Source organism: Dermochelys coriacea, chromosome 10, assembly GCF_009764565.3.
Source record: "Dermochelys coriacea isolate rDerCor1 chromosome 10, rDerCor1.pri.v4, whole genome shotgun sequence".
Taxonomy (NCBI): Eukaryota; Metazoa; Chordata; order Testudines; family Dermochelyidae; genus Dermochelys; species Dermochelys coriacea.
In genome coordinates, this window is record NC_050077.1 from 67,744,564 (window position 1) to 67,766,440 (window position 21,877).

A 21,877-nucleotide genomic window follows, 5' to 3' on the forward strand; every position below is an offset into this window, starting at 1 on the left:
ACAGCCTTAACTCAATCTAATTTGTTGTTTTTCCATGCATGTTAATATTAAATATTATAATTGTTTTTCCTTTAAAACAGAAATGACATACATAGTATGCAAGAGAACTTGGTTTTCACCATGCTGCTACCATAGTATGTGATCAAAAACATGTTTTACATCAGTTTACTATTTCGTTTCATACAGCAGCTGTGAAGAAACAGCATATTACACTGACTCATCTTGTTCAAATGACTAGGAAAAGGCAATTACATAGAAAAGAAGGCATGGTTACTAAGATATATGTTTGGAGAAGATAAGAACATCAGAGAACACTAAATGTATATAATTCATGCTGGGATCCAAATACTGTGCTGAATTAGACCTCAAGCATCTCTATGGAGTTCAAATGTGGGCCTGTACGTCTGCTTTCACCATTTTAATCCCCAGGGTCTCTCATTTTGCTACTGTAACCCACTGGTGAGTGTGTGTTACAGGTCCTTCTCTGTGCCTTTACAGCGAGTACATAGAGCCAAGAGCACGTTAGCTCAAGCTGTAATCATGGATCAGGAACTCCTCACAATATATTATCCCTAAAATATTTATTGTCTTGCCTTTCAAAATCTTTACAAGCACTGTTGAGCACAGGGCTTCACAGTATGCACCAAACTGGTAGTAAGTATTTGCAGGATCAGATCCGCTCCAGAATAATAATGTGGCAATCATAGCAAGAGAATGGATTCATTCATGAGGCATGATATTGTATAAGAGGCCTTGCAAAATATTGGTACAAAATGTTAACAGTGTTTTAATGAGGAGCCGATGTCTGATAAATGCATCTTTTCTAATGTTTTCACCTCTTAATATAGGATTTTTTGTCATTTTGACAGAAGCACCAATTTAAAAAAAGCTCTTTCAGAAACCTGACCCAAATCCTCCAGAAAAACAAAAGCTCCTGGACAGACTCATTCGAACAAATGCAGGCAAATCCAAATCTTTTAACCTACAAGAGAAGCTTGTTATCAGTGATACATAATTGCCATTTCTCAGTTTTCAACCACAAGACTTAATAACTTTCTTCAAGCTGTGAACATGTGGCAAAAAAATGTTTGCATTTTGCCACCAACAGGGCAAATAGAGATAAGAAGTGTGAACAACTGGTAAAGAAGGAAGACCCTGAAAAAACAAAAAGAAAAGGAGTACTTGTGGCACCTTAGAAACTAACAAATTTATTAGAGCATAAGCTTTCGTGAGCTACAGCTCACTTCATCAGATGCATGAAGTGAGCTGTAGCTCACGAAAGCTTATGCTCTAATAAATTTGTTAGTCTCTAAGGTGACACAAGTACTCCTTTTCTTTTTGCGAATACAGACTAACACGGCTGCTACTCTGAAACCTGAAAAAACAGCTATTGTTAAAGAGCTGGGAAGGGAATACTTGAACAATGTGAACATGCATAAATCAGTTGGTCCAGATGATACACAAAGGGAACCACCATCTATTGAGTTTGCTGGACCACTGACAATTATTTTTGAAAAATCATGGGTAGTTGGCGAGGTACTGGAATAAGCAAATGTCATACTGATTTTCATGAAAGGAAAGAAGAGTGGGTTCATTTTAGACTCCAACTTTGCAATACACGTGCAGAGCCTGGCACCTGCATGCAGCTCCATTGACTTCAATGGAGCTCTATACAGACAGGGCGGTCTGCTTCCACAGGCAGCTTTGCAGGATCACGTCCTTAGACTATAAATTCCCTGGGATAAGCACTGTGTTCCTTCCGCCGTATGGCTCACAGTGCCTAGCGCACCAAGGCACCTCTCCTGCAAATGGATCTGCACCGACTGACCACTATGCATGCATGAAGGGCTGGGTAAAATAATGGGAGAGGTTAAAAAAAAATCAACAAACATCTGGTAGGATAATGGAAAAACGAGTAATAGGAAGCACGGGATTATGAAAAGCAAGACAAACATGAGCCCCTGATATTGCAAAAAGAAAAGGAGTACTTGTGGCACCTTAGAGACTAACAAATTTATTTGAGCATAAGCTTTTGTGAGCTACAGCTCACTTCATCGGATGCATTCAGTAGAAAATACATATTTCACATTTGGGGACAATGTATATCTTCAAATCAGCGGCACTTCTATGGGTACCCGCATGGCCCCACAGTATGCCAACATTTTTATGGCTGACTTAGAACAATGCTTCCTCAGCTCTCGTCCCTTAATGCCCCTACTCTACTTGCGCTACATTGATGACATCTTCATCATCTGGACCCATGGAAAAGAAGCCCTTGAGGAATTCCACCATGATTTCAACAATTTCCATCCCACCATCAACCTTAGCCTGGACCAGTCCACACAAGAGATCCACTTCCTGGACGCTACAGTGCTAATACGCGATGGTCACATAAACACCACCCTATATCGGAAACCTACTGACCGCTATTCCTACCTACATGCCTCCAGCTTTCATCCAGACCACACCACATGATCCATTGTCTACAGCTAAGCTCTACGATACAACCGCATTTGCTCTAACCCCTCAGACAGAGACAAACACCTACAAGATCTCTATCAAGCATTCTTGCAACTACAATACCCACCTGCTGAAGTGAAGAAACAGATTGACAGAGCCAGAAGAGTACCCAGAAGTCACCTACTACAGGACAGGCCCAACAAAGAAAATAACAGAACGCCACTAGCCATCACCTTCAGCCCCCAACTAAAACCTCTCCAACACATCATCAAGGATCTACAACCTATCCTGAAGGACGAGCCATCACTCTCACAGATCTTGGGAGACAGGCCAGTCATTGCTTACAGACAGCCCCCCAACCTGAAGCAAATACTCACTAGCAACCACACACCACACAACACAACCACTAACCCAGGAACCTATCCTTGCAACAAAGCCCGTTGCTAACTCTGTCCACATATCATATTCGGGGGACACCATCATAGGGCCTAATCACATCAGCCACACTATCAGTGGCTTGTTCACCTGCACATCTACCAATGTGATATATGCCATCATGTGCCAGCAATGTCCCTCTGCCATGTACATTGGTCAAACTGGACAGTCTCTACGTAAAAGAATAAATGGACACAAACGTCAAGAATTATAACATTCAAAAACCAGTTGGAGAACACTTCAATCTCTCTGGTCACTCAATTACAGACCTAAAAGTGGCAATACTTCAACAAAAAAACTTCAGAAACAGACTCCAACGAGAGACTGCTGAATTGGAATTAATTTGCAAACTGGATACAATTAACTTAGGCTTGAATAGAGACTGGGAGTGGATGGGTCATTACCCAAAGTAAAACTATTTCCCCATGTTTATCCCCTCCCCATCCCCCACTGTTCCTTAGACGTCCTTGTCAACCGCTGGAAATGGCCCACCTTGATTATCACTACAAAAGGTTCCCCCTCTCCCCTGCTCTCCTGCTGGTAATAGCTCACCTTAAGTGATCACTCTGGTTACAGTGTGTATGGTAACACCCATTGTTTCGTGTTCTCTATGTTTATAAATCTCCCCATTGTATTTTCCACTGAATGCATCCGATGAAGTGAGCTGTAGCTCACGAAAGCTTATGCTCAAATAAATTTGTTAGTCTCTAAGGTGCCATAAGTCCTCCTTTTCTTTTTGCGAATACAGACTAACACTAATAACAGACTGCTACTCTGAAACCTGATATTGCAAACACGTCCACATATGAGTAATCCATGACTTTAGATAACAGCACCTCATAAAATCCTTAGTGAAAATGAATTCACATTGGCTCAGATAGAAACAGTGGCATCTGGACTGAAAACTGACTAATAACTGATTGATTTAAGCTGATTTAACTGATTGATTTGATGGAGAAACTCCACTGAGGCCAATGGCATTAGCAACAGTCTGAGAGTAGACTGAGGGCCCTTGACCAATCAGAACTGTGGGCTGAAAATAACAAAACAGAAATTTTGTTTGGAAAAATGAAAGTGAAGGCAATCGGAAATCATGCGAGGGAGATATCTGGGAAGCAGCAATGCTGAAAGGGGCCTAGCGAAGATAGCAGTGTGCAGGTTAGACATGAACTGGCAATGTGATATGGCTACAAAAGAGGTCAGCGCAATCTGGGCTTCTTGGGCAGCTACACAACCTGTCACAGAGCAGGGAGTGTGACGGGGTGTATCAACCCCACACTGGTGAGGCGAGGGTTAAGGAGCTGCTCTGGACAAAGGAAGCCATGCCCCCTCACCTCTGCTGGGCATGCTCCAAGTAGCTGGAGCATTCAAAAGGGAGCAGCTCAGCTCAGTCTGGGCTGACCAAGGAGAGCAGCTGGGTTCAGCAGCCTCCTGCTGAGATGCCACCGAGATGCCAAGCTGCCGGGACTGAGCGCCCTAGCCAAATTACCGGAAGCCTATCAGCTATCAACTAAGGGCAACGACTTGCTATCGCCTGGGAAAGGGGCTCCAGAGATGAACCAGGTGGGATCCCAAGACCGAGCCATGACATCAATGGAGGTACAGGAAACAGGAGTAGGAAATGACCCAGGGAGCGTGAGTAAGGGTACCAGACCCTATGCTATGTATATGGCCTACTGCTCTGTAGCACCCTGGGGTCGAAACCTGGTGGAGTAGGGTGCGCCCGGGTTCCCCCCCACCTTGGGACAATAGCCCCTAGGCAGAGCAGCCCTAGACTCTCACTGTTGGGTGACACTACTGTGAGCTGTAGCTGCTAGGCAAGCGGCCCCAGACACTTGCCACTAAGTGATACTGCCAGCCTGGGGCACACAGGCTGCTTCCAGCAGGGAGGTGACAGTTATGCTTTCTGTTGCCTTGCTGTGACCACACCTAGTACACTGCTCCAGCTCCGTGCACCACAACAAACTGAAGGGAATTTACAGAGAAGAAGCAAAAGCAATGCAGGGGTTGGAGAGACGGATAAACAAGTAAAGATTAAGGGTGATCGTTATCCCAGTGCAGAGGGACCACATACGGCTGTCTGCATCACTTCCACTCTTGGGGGCAAACTGCACCTCTGCTTTCATAGCCATGAAGGCTTCCTTGGAGGCAGAACTCGGGTGGTCTCATGGTATAAATTGAAGGGAGGGGAGGGGATAAAATATATAATTCCCTTGAAAAGCAGAGACCAAAACTTCCTGGGAGCATCTTCCCTACGTCTAGTTTCCCCCAAGCATCCTAAGAAACCAATGTATAGGTAACATTAGCCTAACATATTCTCCTAGCTCCTCAAAGTCCATTTGCAAAGCCCCACCCCCGCTAGATTTACTTCTTTTCTTAGCTTATCACTATCTCCACCTGCACAGGGTCCCATTTAATCAGACTAGGGTATGTCTGACTCAGAGCATTTTCACACTTGAACTTTCATTTTGGGTTAGGATTCATATATATTTGTGACTGGATTTGTCTCTCAAAACAATACCCATGCTATTTATACTCGGGGAGCTATACAGTGTCCTGGCTAGTGATAACAGAGACCTTGAAAACCCATCCCACAAACTGGAGTACTAGAGTGCAAGGTATTCATGAAAACAAAAGGTGTCAAAATTGTGTCAAAATGCAATGGTGCCCACTGTTGTCCAGTCCATGAGCAGCCAGAGACCCAGGCACAATCCAGTGTGACACAACACACCATATTCTGCATATAATATTATGATGATATAATATAATTATGATGTATTTTATGCTATGTAGAGCATGTGAGAGATCATTGAAGAGGTTATGGTTTGCTGAATCTGATTATCCTATTCGTATGCATGTATCATTTTTGTATCTGGAGTTAGGAATATTGACTGTGTATCTATATTACAAATATGTTTACACCTGGGGAACGCCCACCAGCCAGAATGCACTCAGTCTAGATGGCTGGCTGGGAAGGGCCATTAGAGAAAACAATAGGCCTTAGAAAAAGCTAATCTCCCACTGGGGAGCCTTCCTGAGGATGCTACAAACAGCCACCAAGTCATGGCTGCTATGACACTACAGGGGCATGTGACCAGATCACCTGGTACTGAACTCCATCTTGGAATACCACTGACTGGGCATGGGAACCAAGCTTGGAGACAAAGGGTTCCCACCATATGCAAAAGCTATTTAAAGCAGGGGAGTGAAATCATCATGGTTTTTCACTGACTCTCCACCCAAAGGAGACTCTTGGAAAGACCTGAGGAACAAGGAATGAACTGTGGGGGAAGTCCTGGACCCAGGCTAGAGGGATTTCTAGCCTGTGAAAGGAATATCTGGGGTTTTAAGATGCAAGCAAGTGCAGCTTTCCCCTTAAGAGCCTGCAGCTAGCTTAAATGATAATTTAGGGTGCGAATTTATTACTCATATCCAATCTCTTTAGTATATTAAGCTTAGGTTGTACATTTGTTTATTTGCTAGGTAACCTGCTTTGATCTGTTTCCTATCCCTTATAATCACTTAAAATCTATATTTTGTAGTTAATAGATTTATTTTTGCCTTGTCTAAAACCAGTGAGTGTGGGAGTCATAACTTGGGGCAAAAAGCTGATGTACATTTCCTCTCCCCATTGAGGGAGGGGGCAAATTTCATGAACTTACGCTGTACAGATCTCTATGCGGTGTAAGACGTATAATTTTGAGTTTACCCTGCGGGGCGGGGGGGGGTGCACTTGAATAGCTGGGCAGTTCCTTAGCTGAAGCCTTCCCATGCAGCTGGGTGCGTCCCTACCTGTATATGTGCTGGAGGGGGCTTGAGGGCCTGCAGCAGTACAGTGTAAAGAGAGCCCAGACTGGTAGGTCAGGTGGGCTCAGTGGTACCCCAGTTCCAGGTGGCATCCCGGGGGGAACCTGTCACACCCAGGTTGTGATTTTTTTAGAAAAACAAAGGTGTCCATGGTTCACTCTGCATATTTTGTGCTGCTCCAGTGACATAGAACAGCTGCAAACCTGACTTACCTGGCCAGCTAAGCTAAGCAATGGATGCTGTGTGTCACAGAACAATGCAAAACTCCCAGAGCTTCCCAGTTAATCAGGGCCAGTGTGTGGATCTCCTCAATAATGAACTCTAAAACTCAGCCCACTTGCATCTCTTCTGTCTTTTCTGAATGGAGCCTCTCAGCCCACTTGTTCTCATTTAAGGCCCTCTGTCAGTGAGTGACTGAAAGCAGACTGACTACACTGTCCTGCTGTGATTCAAAGGAATCAAAAGCTGCTAGCCTTGCAAATATGGATGGATCTGGTAGCCCAAACTTTCTCACTGCCTTGCCAGCTGGCCTCTTGCGTAGAGCAGGAGTGGGGACAGAAAAGAACCCAGGTGGAACTCATCACAGGAGAGCCTATGGGGCAAATGTGCAATTGCCCCAACACCATCCTCTGGGATCTCTCTGAAAGGGAAAAAATGTAGAAACGGGTATTGGTTATAGATAGATGGGAATTTGTAGAAGAGACAGTCTAAGAACACCAGTCTTCAGGCCAGAAGCTACCTGTGCTATCTCATTGACTTCACTGACACTTCATGGAGGAGGCGGGGAAACTGAAGGAAGAGTTTTGCCTACTGAGATTGTTCTTTTTGTATCCCTTGCATGCTTTTCCGTTTAACTAGCTACACTGTCGCAAGCTGGAAATTAGCTGTGCCTTTTGGTAAGCTGAGTCTCCTCTACCCCATAACGTAGTATCTGAGTCTGTCAGTTGCTGATGTGTTCCCATGCAATCGCATTTGTAAGTAGGCATGCATTACGGGGTCCTAAGAGCGAATGCAAGTGTATTGGCTTCTGGGGCTCAAACATCCTTTTATGATTAGCATCACTGGCTTCCCAGCAGTCCCAACGAGGTCAGTGCAGTCTGGTACCTTTTCTCCATCTCATGGTTCATCTGTCTTTTTTTCCCTTTCTTCCCTCACTGCTCACTCACTCTGGCTCGGTGTTATATATACACACATTGCTTTGTTAATGTATGGTCTTAAGGAAATTCCTTGATGTAATAACATTCATGGCTTGGCTTTTTCTCTCTGGTGTTATATGGTGCCTTCAGTTCAAGCTGCTAAACGAAGCTGGCAGTTAGCTTCTCTCTAGGCTTTTACATGCTGCTGCAAGGCAAAATAACCTGTTGTTTCCAGTCTGTATTTTTAGGGCTGCAGCTGTACGCTAATTATCTCTCCACGCTGGTGTAAGAGGCTATTTAAAGGGATTTAGGAATATAATGCATTTTCATGAACATATTCTCCAGACTTGTACCCCTTCAACCTTGGGGGTTTGTATTGAACATAACACTGCAGCACGTTGTGTCCAATCTTTTATGCTGACTTCTGAAGGCATTTGTAGACTTTAGGGCGGTCTTACAAAAGGCTGGGAGATGAGTATTAAATCTTGCTGAAATCCAAGAACATTCCATGTCTTTTGGGATCAGCAGTGATGCAAAAGATAATATATGGGTTGACCCAGGATCATCTGGAGTATGTGGGACTTTGGAATGGAGAAATGGGAATTACAACATAGCCATGGAAGTCTGCTATTTTATGTTGCTGTAGTATTTATTCTAATTAGTTACTTTCTTTTTGTTTGTTTTCAGCACAAGAAAAAAACAACAGGTTTATGTGGGTCCTTCAGCTTCCATGTCAGACAGTAAGAGAAAAAAACAAAGCAAGACTGGAAATGAATCTGCACTTTATTTCCAATTTCTGTATCAGGTTTAGAAATAACAGTTACAAAAAATTATGTAAAACACCCTGAAAAATCCAAAGCCAGTAATGAAGAGCCTTTTCTGAGAGTAGGAAATGAGGGGAGGCTGGATTAATTTCCTCTAAGTTTTAGAAGGTTTGCCTCATGAAACTACCTCTTCTGCCAAGTATTTCTTGGACTCCTTTAAAATACTGTTTATTCTAGTTGCTCCTCTTGTGAATCATCCAAACTACTGGAGCCTTTTTTTGTTGATGCTGCCTCTGTCAGAGTGCACAGTTAAATGGTGTGCTTTCATTGCAATGTGCACCACCTAGGTTTTAGGCTTCTGTCTTTGGTATATGTCACTAAAATATTTTTCACAGACTCATAGAGGTTAGAGACGTAAAGGACTCATTAAGTCATCTAGGGCTAGATCTGTAAAGGTATTTTGGTGCCTAGAGATGCAAACAGGCTTCCAGGCACTTTTGAAAAATCTCACTAGGTGCCTATCTGCATCGTTAGGCATGTAAATATCTTTAAAAATAGGGTCCCTAGTCAACATTTTGCCAGTGAAGGATTGTTCCTTATGGTGTATTTTCTAGTTGTTGTTACCATTTATTATGCATATTCAAGTAGCACTTAGAGGCCACTTCGCTAGCCCACGTGTAGAAAAGGTCTCTGCCACAAAAGGGTTTACAGTTCAAATTAAGATTTAAATCTCCCAAGCGAGTTGCTTCTCCATCACTGATTAATCCATATCACTGTCAGCAAGCCCTCTTGATCTTTCCTCAAAGGACAGTTATATATTGTTTGAAAGTGTTTATTATCCCCAGTCATATTGTTGCAAGTTATTATAAACATATGTTTCTATATGTTAACACTCCTCTTTCTACATTTAGTGTAACACAACATTAAGGTTAGGAAATCAAGCACTCACTAGCAGGAAATGCAAAGTTAAAGTTGAAAGCACAAACCTTAGCGTTGTTGCCTGCATTTACATTAGTTTGTACAGCACTTAGCACCACAGAGGTTAATCTCAGTTGGAGCCACTAAAAGCTACTTTAATGCAAATAAGTTACAATAAGAAGAGGAATTTATACTCTGCCAGTATCATCATACATTATTTGTCAAATTAAGAGCATATGTCAATTATAATATAAACTAGCAATTTTTATACTTCTCTGGAGTGAGTTACAATCAAGTACATACAGTTTTGATAACCTGATTCACTGCAAATTTCACTCAGGAGACAGATTAATCACTAGCATAAGCAAGATTTCCATGGGATTGTGTTCACTTACTACTATAATGGCTTTAACCTGAAATCCACAAAACAAGTAATGATTGATGAACACCAGCTCAGAAGCTTTAAAATTATGAGGGGAAAAAAGGAGTCCAATAGAAAAACTTAGTGCTCATGTGCAAAAAACTTTCAATACTCATAGCTTCAAAATTATTGAACCAATATCCTTGCCTATTCCTTAAGTTCATTCAGATTTACAAAAAACATGCCATGGTTAAACAAAATAGATTCAGCTTCTGTTATCTGTGTACAAAACTCTCACCTGAGCACTTGGAGATGGTTGTTTAAAACAACAGCAAGCCATTGAATTTTTTTTAAAAAAGATGAATTTTGCCAAAATTTCCCTTGAACAGTTATGTCTGGGCTGAGTCCAAACATGGAACACTTCAGCCCAAAAGGGAATTTGTTTGTCAACTTTTGTCAAGTTAAGAGCAATTTGAAAAGGTGTTTTTTCATGAAAGTTACATTAAACCTTAATTATAACAGTCATTACTCTTCCCTGCCATGACCCTCAAATGAATTCTGTTTTAAAGCATGCTTCAAAACAGAGCACAAGATAAAGAGCGTGAAATTAGAGGAGATCCCACAACCCCAAATACAGGGAAATTTACACTTGCATTTCTCATTGTACTCAGCTAACAATATTAACTATAAATACAATGAACCACTGACGTGAATAAAAGAGTATCCTCCTACATCTGCTCCAATATCTGCAAATAAGGCTTAAATTCAGAATATCTAAGCAAAATGTGCAAAAAGTCTTGAAGGTAAGAAAGAGTTCCATGAAGAGCTTATCTCACTACAATTCACACGTAGAACATCGGGTGTAGCCACAGGAGTTTTGCATGCAGAACCCCTTATAACGCAGGAACTTAGTAGCTGATCATGAAATCTTGGCATAGAGTAATCCAATATGACAAACTAATAAAGAAAGCCTACCAGGGAATATTGTTCGCACAATTCTGATAGTGACGAAGGTATAAGATAGTGTGACAGGATACTATTAGCAGCACCCTGGTCACTGGGTTTGCTGCAGCACAGAGAAGAGTACAAGCTTAGTTGAAGCCATTAATACACTTCCTGTTGAGGGATTGTGAGCACCTAGGTGATCATCACTGAGCTAATGAGGTATTTGGAAGGATCAGGATATAAGTGGGAGGAACAGGAAGCAAGGGGCAGCTCAGAAAGTGAGCCTAGGCTGAGGAGTGAAGGTGGCATGGATGCCTCTCCTTGCTGTATACCTGCATTACATGGTCTTACTTTGTAAGAAAAAAATACACACACGTTGGTGAAAAGATGACAACCTGGTGGGTGTTTGTGACCGTGAGTCCATGCAAATTGGACAGGCAGTGGAGTATGCTGGGTAGTGGCAGAGGCGCCCTGTGACGCGTGGGGGCTTGTCCAGGATTAGTAACTCCCTCAGCTGAGAAGGAGACTTGAAGGGAACCTGTGCGAAGGCAGAAGATCCAGGCACCATGGACGAGACGCTGCGCTGGCTAGTGGAACAACAACAGGAGATGCAGAAGACCCAGCAGACAGGGATGCAAGCACTTCTGAGTTGGCAGGCGCAGCCCCAGCGAACGTTGCTAGCATTCATCAAGGAGCAGGCCCGGGTACAGGAACAGCTCCTTTAGAGGCTGGTGTGCTCCAGTGAGGGGACTAGAAATTGAAATGTGGGCCTGGGACTGTGTAAGATGGCCCCAGGGGATGACCCTGATGCCTTTTTACTACCCTTTGTGCAGGTGGCTACTAGCCCCGGACACAAGGGTGCATGGGCACTTGGGCCAACCCTTTATCTGGGCAGTGAAGCTCAGGTAGCCTATATCGCCCTGAGCAAATACATTAGACCAAAGACTATGATAGGCTGAGGACTGCTATTTCAGACAGAGTCGGCCTGTCTGAATACCGCCAAATATTGACAAATACTGCCAAAAATTCAGGGCAGACAGCTGGAATGGCGGGATATATCCCAGGGCCTTTGCACAGAAATGATCAGACTAGGCCACCTGATGGTTGCATACAGCTGGATAGACAGCACAGAGGCCCCAGTGGACTCCATTATTCTGGAGCAATTTAAACAGCGCCTCCCTGCAACTACATGGGTCTGAGTTTGGAGGAACCAGCCAGAATCATTAGAGGTGGCAGAAAAATTAACAGAGGAGTCTGTGGAGGCAAACTTTCCGTGGAAAGAGCTCTGTACCCTCATAATCAAGAGTGAGGGGAAGGTTGAAGAACCTCATACAGCAAAGCCTGGGAAGGGGATGCAAGAGGGCAAACAATGATGCCCCAGCTGCCCGCTACCAGTACAACGGCCAAGGACACATAAAGAGAGCCTGCCCCTGCCTGAACTGTGAGTTTGTGGAGTTCTGTAGGTGGACAGGCCTAAAAACGGGACCTGAGATAAGAACAATTCTGGTTGAAGTAGGCTGAAGAACGACAAGGGGTGCTATGAATTCAGCGGCAATGAGTTCCCTCATACGGAACACCTTGGTTAAGCTGCAGTGGTGACAAGAGGGGTCGATGATAACTATTTATTATATACGTGGGGAAGAGAGCCCTTATCCCATGGCGGTTATCCCATTGGAAGTAGAAGAAAAGTGTAGATGGCAGTGAGTAGGGTTAATAAAGTCTTCACCTTAGTCGGTAAAGTTAACAACAGACTGGACTCCATTCGCTTTATGTAAAAAGGGTTGATGATGGGGGAGAAGGACCCCAACCGGTGGGTCTGTCCAAAAAGTTCACGAGTGTCGATCCTTCCAGGTCCAGTATGTGATAACAGACAGATGGTAACACGCTTAGAAAGATGAAACACACTGGAGAACTTGAGGGAAGGAGGAGGAAAAGTTGAGAAGAGGAAAATGAAGCAAGGAATGCTAGATCAGGGACACCTAGAGAAGGAGGATGGAGGCTCAGCCAACTCCCAGGAGAAATAAGTCCTGGGCATAGGCTCAGGATGGAGAACAAGCTGAAGAGAGAGGTGGGTCCCGACAAGGAAGCCTTGGTGGGTGAACCTACCCCGATAGGCCCAAACCAGGACCAAGATAAGTCAGGGGAAGACAGGGATCCCGAAAATGTGGCTCTAGAGGGACAATTCATGCAGGTAGATATAAACCATGAGCCAAGTAAACTGGAGGAGAGATCAGTGAGGTGTGACTGGTACAATGACCTATGGGCCGAGATGTGGGGAAAACCTCCACCCTCAAAATATACTTTTTGTTGGTGGAAGGCAGGAGACCATCACCAGTAGTCCATGGAAGGCCAGCTGCAAAAGGAACTGGAACCTCTAGTAGAACCCTAGCCCCAGAAAGAGGGTGGGGAACGGGCAGCAAAGAAGACCTCTTCCAGAGGCAAGAGAAGGCCACAGGCAAAATAAGTGGGAAGGTGTGAGACAGGGCACAACTAGTAGCACCCTGGTCACTGGGTTTGCTGCAGCACTGGGAAGAGAACAGGCTTAATTGAAGCCAAATATACACTGTGTTGGGGGACTGAGCACCTGGATGGTAATCACTGGGCTAATGAGGCAATTTGGGAGGATGTAAGTGGGATGAACAGGAAGCAAGGCTCAGCTCAGAAGGTGAGCCTGCGCTGCGGAAAAAAGGTGGCATGGAAGTCTCCCATTGCTGCATGCCTGCATTACACTTGTTACTTTGTAAGAAAAGAACACACACCTTGGTGAAAAGGTAATAACCTGCTGTGTGTTTGTGATCGTGACACCATGCAAGCTGGCCAGGCAGTGGAATACATTTGATAGCGGCAGTGGTACCCTGTGACAGATAGATAATGAGAGGGAGGAAAAGTAGGACTAGGCTGAGAGTGATGAAGGAGGAGGAGATATAAGAGACTCAGATTTAGCAGCAGGGCAAAATGTGATAGCAGAAGACCAGAGCAACAACAAGGGGAGGCTGGAAAAAAAGCACAGAGTGATCATTAAGCAAATGGGAAAGGATTGGACAGGTCCCAAATGGCCAAAGAGAAAAGCTCATAGATTGTAACTGGTTTTGGCATGAAAATATGGAGAAAGATCTGTTGTCTGTTTTTGATGGGCTCTTCGAAGTTTTCTGGATCTAACTGATTTTTGTCTGTCATTCTTTGCCAAAAAGGATAAACTCTGCCAGGGAAACCCTACCTTCTCTTGTCCTTTGTCCAATAAGAAAACAAATGGTCTCTTTAAAATGTAGAACTGTACTTCCATGATTGTTTGAGGGATTGATGATATTTCCAAGATGCCATACATACAAACTGTAGTTAGTAAGTTGTTGTTAGTTAGGTATCTACATATTAACTTACTGTGTCAAAACCAGGGCCCTGGTCCTGCCCTAGAATCCATCAGTGAAGACGCTGTGACCATACACGGTCCTGTGGGATCCACTAATGTGGACTTCTACTTCAACATCAGGGCCATAGTTTGTTTCTAAAATTTCTGTGCATGTGTCTTAAATGTATTTTTCCACACTGTTCTTCACTGTTTTATTGAAGAGTGAAAATTAAGACTGCTGGAATTATTTCACCCTCTGGTAGTTTATTTTTTTAGGTTCTTTATTACCATAGCATTAACGGTGTTACTCTTCTGGGCAACAATCCAACAAAGCACATGCTTAACTTTAACTTAAGTGCCACATTAGGATTACTCAGTGCTTAAAGTTAAACATGTTTTACGGGGCTTTTTGGATTGGGTCATAGTTAACAATAATTTTTAAATGTGTTGGGCTGTAAATTACCAGCCTACCCTTGTATCTTATTAAAATAATTTCTGCAGCTGAACATATCACAGACAGTGGTCCCCATTACAATGCCAGAGTTTACTAACAGTTACTGGCAAGAGGTATCGATCAAACACAGATTCCCTAAAATGTATAAATACCTCAGAAAACCTAACTTTTTAAACGTGACTCTTGGACACGTACCAGGCAGCATCACATGTGCTGTCAAACATATCTAACAAATATAATATACAAGGCACTATCAATATAAAGCAACAGCAAGACATTATAAGGAGAAGGAGAGAGATGTGGATCTAGAAGAGAAGAAATTCAGTTTCCTAAGAGACTGCAAACTTTAGATTAGTTAGTGTAACATCATCACTCTAAGGGACATACTTTTGCCTAATTGAGAAGTGAAAAGCATCTAAACCTTCTGTGTGTGGCAAATTAAAGTTTACTGCAATACCTCTTTAGATCTCTTTTGTACTGTTCCAAACCAACTTAACCATCCTTGCACAAGCTATCTGAGTCTACCCAAATCTCGTTCTTTTATCCCAAGCCACGTTATCTTACATTTTGTTCAATGAACTGCATAAGTCACTTACCTGGGCAAACTCCTACATCATTCAGGTCATTCAGAATTTTGTTCCTCTCTTTACATTTGCATTAATGGTCTCCTTATTTTTTAATCACCCTCATATTGTGTCATCTAATTGCTTATTATTTCTTCAGGGCCACTGATGAAATGAACACAATTATTGATTTTTGGTATTCTTTCTTTCATTTAATCTTAAGTGTCTAACCAATGGCCAATATTCACCCTTTCAACAAACTAGAAGAATATATCTGGAAGGTGCAATGGATATTTTTCTATGTGTCTAGTAATGATATGGCCCCCATCTTGGTAGTAGCTGAGCAAGTCACAAATGTTAATAACTTTATTGACACAACACCCTTATTAGGTAGAGAAGTGGGTTGTTCCTATTTTACAGACAGTGAACTGAGGCCCAGAGAGACTGCATAACCCAAAGTTGCACAGGTAGCCTAGAGCTGGGAACCAAACCTATATTTCCTAAATCTCAGCCTAGTACCTCAACCATCCGAGCATGCTTCCTCCATGCATACTAAATGCCTCTTCCACCTATGCAATCAATGTACTGTCAGGGCTGGATCCTCAGCTGGAGTAAATCTGCATAGTTCCATTCACATCAATGGAACTTCACTTGTTTACAGCAGCAGGGGCTCTAGCCACTTAGTATTTATCTCATGGCTGTAAGTGCTACACACATCTTATTACACCAAACTGCTACTCTTCCTTTTGACACAAGATCGTACTTGATCCACTCACATAAGTCACTTTAGATACCAAACTTACAGACTTTGGACCAATTCCTGCCATCCCTACTCATTGGCCCCAATGTAGGCTAATGAGAGTTTTAGTCTTTGAGTAAAGACTGCAAGATCAAAACAGAGAGAAGTCAATATGACTTCAAAGGCATCTTTCGTATTCCAAGTATCCAAAAGTGCCTTACAAAGACGGGTTTTGTAGAGCGAGACTTTACAACAGAGCATGGAAAGACCTGAGTGACTGTCAATTGGAGTTTTGACTAAGGACTCCAGGATTTGGCCCTTTGTAAGTTATTAATTTGTGAGATGATGTTCAATATCATAAGCTAGTGAAGCTCAAGAGTCATAACATGCCATCCATTTTTAAGCAGAGCTGCCTATTGGTTTCTCTACATATCAGCCACTTCCACCTCTTCTCTCACTGTGCAGAAGGTTGCTCTTGCCCACACAGGGCTTGATCTTCTTCCTGCTGAAGCCAATAGAGTTAACAACAGATTCATATTGGTAAGAAGAGGCTGGCTTAGTGTCAAAGCTGCCTACCCACTTTCTGTCCTGCTTTAATACTGCTCCACTTCACTAAATATAGGTAACTATTTTGCCCTTCTATAGCACTTTCCTGCCAAGGACCACCGAGTCTCAACACACCCTCTGTGAGGGGCCATTGCAATAAGAAATTATTTAAATACACCAATAAATAACAAACTCTTTGGATTACTAAATCAGTATTTTTAAAATAAAATATGTAGCTTTTTTATATGTGAGTTTAAGGATCAAGCATACAAATGGTTTATAAATTTATACTGCGGTATATACACATCTGAACTTTGATCATACAAAGATTTTCGGCCTAAGCAAAACCTCTTGATAACTGGGGTTCAGTTAATCAGGGGAGCTGACTTGCTGTCTCACCTGCAAAAATCTCTACTTCTCTCCTCACTTGCATGACACAACAGTCTCCTTGGAGCACAGTGAAGATTAGTGTAAACCCTGTGGCCTTGTCTTCACATGGAAAAAAGGTGTGTGGTTAACTTGTGTTCGCTAACACATGGTACCTAACACAAGGTAAAATCCTACTGAAGACAAAGCAGTCTCATAGCCTTTACATCAACCTGCAAAACTTCCTGTTAAAACTATAGATGACTTTGCCTTCACGGGGGTCTTCACTTAACAACACAAGTTAACAACACACCTTTTTTCCTAGTGAAGATGTATCCTGAGGGACAAACCTTTGACTAGCCTGCTGGACACACGATCAAAGATGTGCCCATCTGCGCTCAGTGAATGATAAAAAATAAAGAAAAGTTTGCTGAAACAAAGAGCCCTATCCTGTTTTCCATTTACTTCAATTAGTTACCATATGTTAGCTAACACGAGTTAACAACACACTCTCTTTACTCATGAGAACAAGGCCACATGGCTAGTCTTCACTGCATTCCAAGGAGAATGTTGCTGCATGCAAGTGAGGAGAAGAGTAGAGCTTTTCTTAGTAAAGTCAACGAGAGTTTTATCATTGATCTCAATGGGAGCAGGATCAAACCCAAAGCTAGAATTATCTGAGTTGTTAAAGTCACTTGCTGCTCCATTTTCAGATGAAATTAAACCATTACTGAAGTAAGAAAGAAATCGATTTAAAATAGACACCATCACCTTTAACATCCTGTTGGCCATCACAAGCAGATATAAGAATATAAATGCTGATCAGAGATATTAATTACAAATACAATGTGAAGTTTAGACATGGATCACTTGATAATTACCTGTTCTGTCCATTACCTCTGAAGCACCTGCACTAGCCACTATCTGAAGACAGGATATTGGGCTAGATGGATCTTTAGTCTGACCCAGTACGGTCATTCTTATGTTCTATATTCTTATGCCTATTCACAAATGTATTTCAGCCCGCCGCTTTGCCAAAGCAATTGGGTGCGCTTCCTTATTTCTGTTCCCTTTAATATTTAGCATCCTCTGATTTTTCCCTTCTCTATCAACCTTCATTTAAGCCTCTGATACCTATTTTCCATCCTTGTACTGTGTCTACACTCAGCACTCACACTCATAATGACCCTTGATTCACTTTTCACCACTTACATATACCCTTTTCTCATTGCTTTCTCAAGGGCAATGGTAAAGTCCATGCTACCTTGACCCTGCTCTCCTGTACTTTCCTGCACAATGTGTACAATCCTTTATAATGCATCCGACAAAGTGGGTATTCACCCACGAAAGCTTATGCTCCAATACGTCTGTTAGTCTATAAGGTGACACAGGACTTTTTGCCGCTTTTACAGATCCAGACTCACATGGCTACCCCTCTGATGCTTAACCCTTTATAACGTTCAAGCTATCGCAGATCATAAACACCAACAACTTTCTTTTACTTGTGAATGAAAACAGAATGCAGCTCGCACAACAAAGAACACCCTGGTGACCAAAAAAGGGGGAAGAGAAGGCTGTAAGTATGCCATAGTATCAGATCGCCCCTGGGAATGCCCTGCTCTGTTTTCAGAGTAGCAGCCGTGTTAGTCTGTATTTGCAAAAAGAAAAGGAGTACTTGTGGCACCTGAGAGACTAACAAATTTATTAGAGCATTAGCTTTCGTGAGCTACAGCTCACTTCATCGGATGCATGAAGTGAGCTGTAGCTCACGAAAGCTTATGCTCTAATAAATTTGTTAGTCTCTAAGGTGCCACAAGTACTCCTTTTCTTTCTGCTCTGTTTTGAGGCTCTCCTGAATATGGACATTAAATATACAGTGGGATGCTTATTTGGTTACCAAATGCCCATGTTGCTTTTCCAACTCAGTTATTTCAAACCTGTTTATAATCAAAGATGGGAAAGGAATAATAAAATAAAAAATTCACAACCCCAAACCACTACAAAATAAAACCAGCCACTGCCTCACAAGCCCAGAACTTCTGCACATGATCAGCCCCCCAATGAGCCTGCATTTGGAGGGGCGCGTGGAAAAAATGGAGGCCATGCAGACCAACTCCTCCTCTCAATAAATAACTTGCATCCCTCCGGATTGTGTCCATGTTTACCAATAATCGCTTTGTAGTAGACCATGCCTCCTCCGCCCCCTGCAGCCCCAAATATGGTGTATTCCGTGCATCAAGCACCCTGCAAAGAGTTGTTGCCTAAATTCTAGGCCTTGCTCTCCTCCCATGTGTGTTTCCCATGCAGTAGACACTTCCTGGGCTGAGAGAGAGACAGATCTGGCCTTCTGATGGCTATGCCTGTTTGTCTCTTTCTCTCCCTCTGTGGCTTCATATTGTGGGCAAAGGCAGCTTTTCTGCAACTGCCTGGAAATGTGCATGTGGGAAGGCTGGCGGGAGCCCTCACTAGTGGGGAGAGGGGGGGGACTGTGAGAGGGGAGGGCGTATAATAAATGGCATCATTATCATGCAGAGCTGCCAACTCCCCACAATAATAATTCAGGTACAATCCCCACACGCCCCCTCCCCTTCTCCCGGGAAGGGGGGGGGCGCGGAGAAATCTGCACATTCAAGGAAAGATGCACAATAATCCAGCGGGGAACAGACACCCGCTCCCCTGTCTCTCCCCGCCGCGCTAGGCTCCCCGCCGGGGCAGGCATGGAGGGCTGGGGGGAGGGGGGGGGGTCTGTGTCTGAGGCTGGGCTTGCAATGGACCCAGCAGCCGCCGCCGCCACACGGCCCGGGAGAGGCAGAGGAGAAGCGGCGGGGAAATGGTGGGGCCGGGCCGGGCGCTGCGCTGGGGGGGGGGGGGATCGGGCTCCCTGCATTGCCCCCCCACTCACCCACCCCCCCGGCCCGCGGCCCCGGCCCTCACTCACCCTGGCCGGCCAGTGCGGGTAACCTTTCATCTTGGCGAACACCAGGTCTCCCGCCTTGTACTCGCGGGGCCTCGGACGCGCCATCGGGAGCTTCCCTCCGCCGCCCGCCCCGCGCCCCCTGCACCCGGCCGCCCCTCGCGGGGTGCGATCCGCCCAGGCAGCGGCAGCCGCAGCAGGGTCGGGCCCCCGGCACCAGCCTCTGTCCCCGGCGGCGGCGGCGGCGGAGGTGGTGGGGGGGGGGGCGTGTGTGTGTGTGTAGCGGGGGAGGGGGGAGGCCTTGGACTCAACCCCGCCGGCCCCCAGTGGCTGGGATCCCGCTGCCGCCGGGGCAGGGCCCGGGCCGAGGCTGGAATCGCCCGGCGGACAGAGCGAGCCGGGCCGAAAGGCAGCCCCCGGGCGAGCCCGCTACACGGCCCGCGCCCCGCGCTCCATCCCCGGCGCCGCAGCCTCGGCAGCAGAAATATGGATCCTTCTCCTCCAAATTATTCCTCGGGCAGCGACCGAAAACAACAGGATCTTCGGGTGGTGATTTTTTTTTTCCCCCCTGCTTTCCCTTCCTGTTATTTTCTAGGTGCACGGATCCGTTTCTAGGAAAAACAGCAGAGTTCAGAGTGGCTCCGTCTGCTCGCTGGTTGCCTCCCCGGCTGAGGCGCGGGGCTCTCTCTTTATGTACCGTTTCCACGGGGGGCTGAGGAAAAAAGGGAAAAGCCGGATCTACGTGGATCCTGCCAGATCCTTGCAGCCAACCCTTCTCCTCCCCAAATTCCACCACTTAAATACAAAACACGTCCAAGCCTTTCCTACTGCACTAAAATAATCTGGACCCCGCCCCCCCCCCGCGTGCCCTCGTGCCACAAAGACCTGGATCTAGGAAATGGAGCCTGGTGGTGGTTGGGCCTGAACCCCCAAATTCCACCTCCCAAGTATAGAACACATGCAGCCACACTCCTACTGCACCAAAATGTCAGGACCTCAGCGCATCTCAGCGCTGCAAAAACCTGGATGCAGGACATGGAGTATGGCACCCCTGCTCCCCAAAACAACAGCTGACATTCACCAGAAATCCAACCCATTCTAGTGCACCAAAAAATTCCAGACCCCCATGTGTCCCAGCACAATAGCACTACCCAGGCCTAGATCTGGGATATGGAGTCTTGGTGGATTCTTCCCCATTTGCACCAAAGCCCCCAAAGCCCCATAACCTTACTACAAAACACATCCAACCCCTATTAGGGCACACACAAAAATTCTAGAATAGATTATTCTAACTTTCTAGCATCTTGAGGCTACACAGACCTGCTCTGGGATCCTGCTGGATTTTGCAGATTTTTGTGCTCAGACCCCCAAATTCTACTGTCTGAATACAGAACAAACCAACTGCTCCTACTTCACTATGAAGTTCTGGACACCAGCATGTCCTAGTGATGCAAGGACCCAGACTGGGACATGGATCCTGATGGATCCTGCTAATTTTTAACTGCAGTATCCTACATTCTACTCTATAAATAGACGTACAATGCACCAGCTCCTAACACCAAAAAAATTCCAGACCCTATTGCAAACTGACATGGCAGTGTCCCAATAGCACCAATCCAGCACCTGGATCCTGCAAGGTCTTTTTTTACCCCAAATGTCTACCAGCTAAGTAGCAATTTGCAGAAATTCCACTTCCACTTGATTACTGTTGATATTTATTATTTATATTGTGATGGTGCCTGCTTGAGAATCTATAGTAAAGATGTTGCATTAAATGAGCTTAAAATGGGTACGAGTTGCTGGCCTTCTAAAAATAGGTGGCCAGTCAGTGCAAAGTTTCACACAACATTTGTTTTTATGCCCTTTGAATTTTCTGCGTGTTTTTTGCGTCGTTTCTCTTCAAAACTATTTAACAGGAAATCTCTGAATTTGGCCTCGGGCTGGAATTTGTTCTTGGCAGTCCTACTTTTCTTTATAGACTCCTAAACTTTAAAATCAGAAGGGATCATCATGATCATCTAGTCTGACCTCCTACACATGACAGGCCACAGAACCTCACCCACCCACTTCTATAATAGACCCCTAACATCTGGCTGAGTTACTGAAGTCCAATGTCTCCTAAA

The 21,877-nt window shown here is 44.4% G+C and overlaps 1 protein-coding gene across 2 annotated transcripts in view; it reads right to left on the reverse strand.

Moving 5' to 3' along the window:
- HDGFL3 (HDGF like 3) overlaps positions 1 to 20,431 on the reverse strand; it is a 57,764-nt gene extending 37,333 nt beyond the window's left edge. The window contains exon 1 of one of the 2 annotated variants that reach the window (XM_038419032.2): positions 19,779 to 20,419. In XM_038419032.2, the coding sequence (XP_038274960.1) occupies positions 19,779 to 19,862 (84 nt within the window). In that variant the 5' untranslated portion in view covers positions 19,863 to 20,419. Of the gene's footprint in view, positions 1 to 19,778 lie in introns of both variants that reach the window. The other variant, XM_043493507.1, reaches the window with a different exon arrangement.
- Positions 20,432 to 21,877: the final 1,446 nt, after the last annotated feature.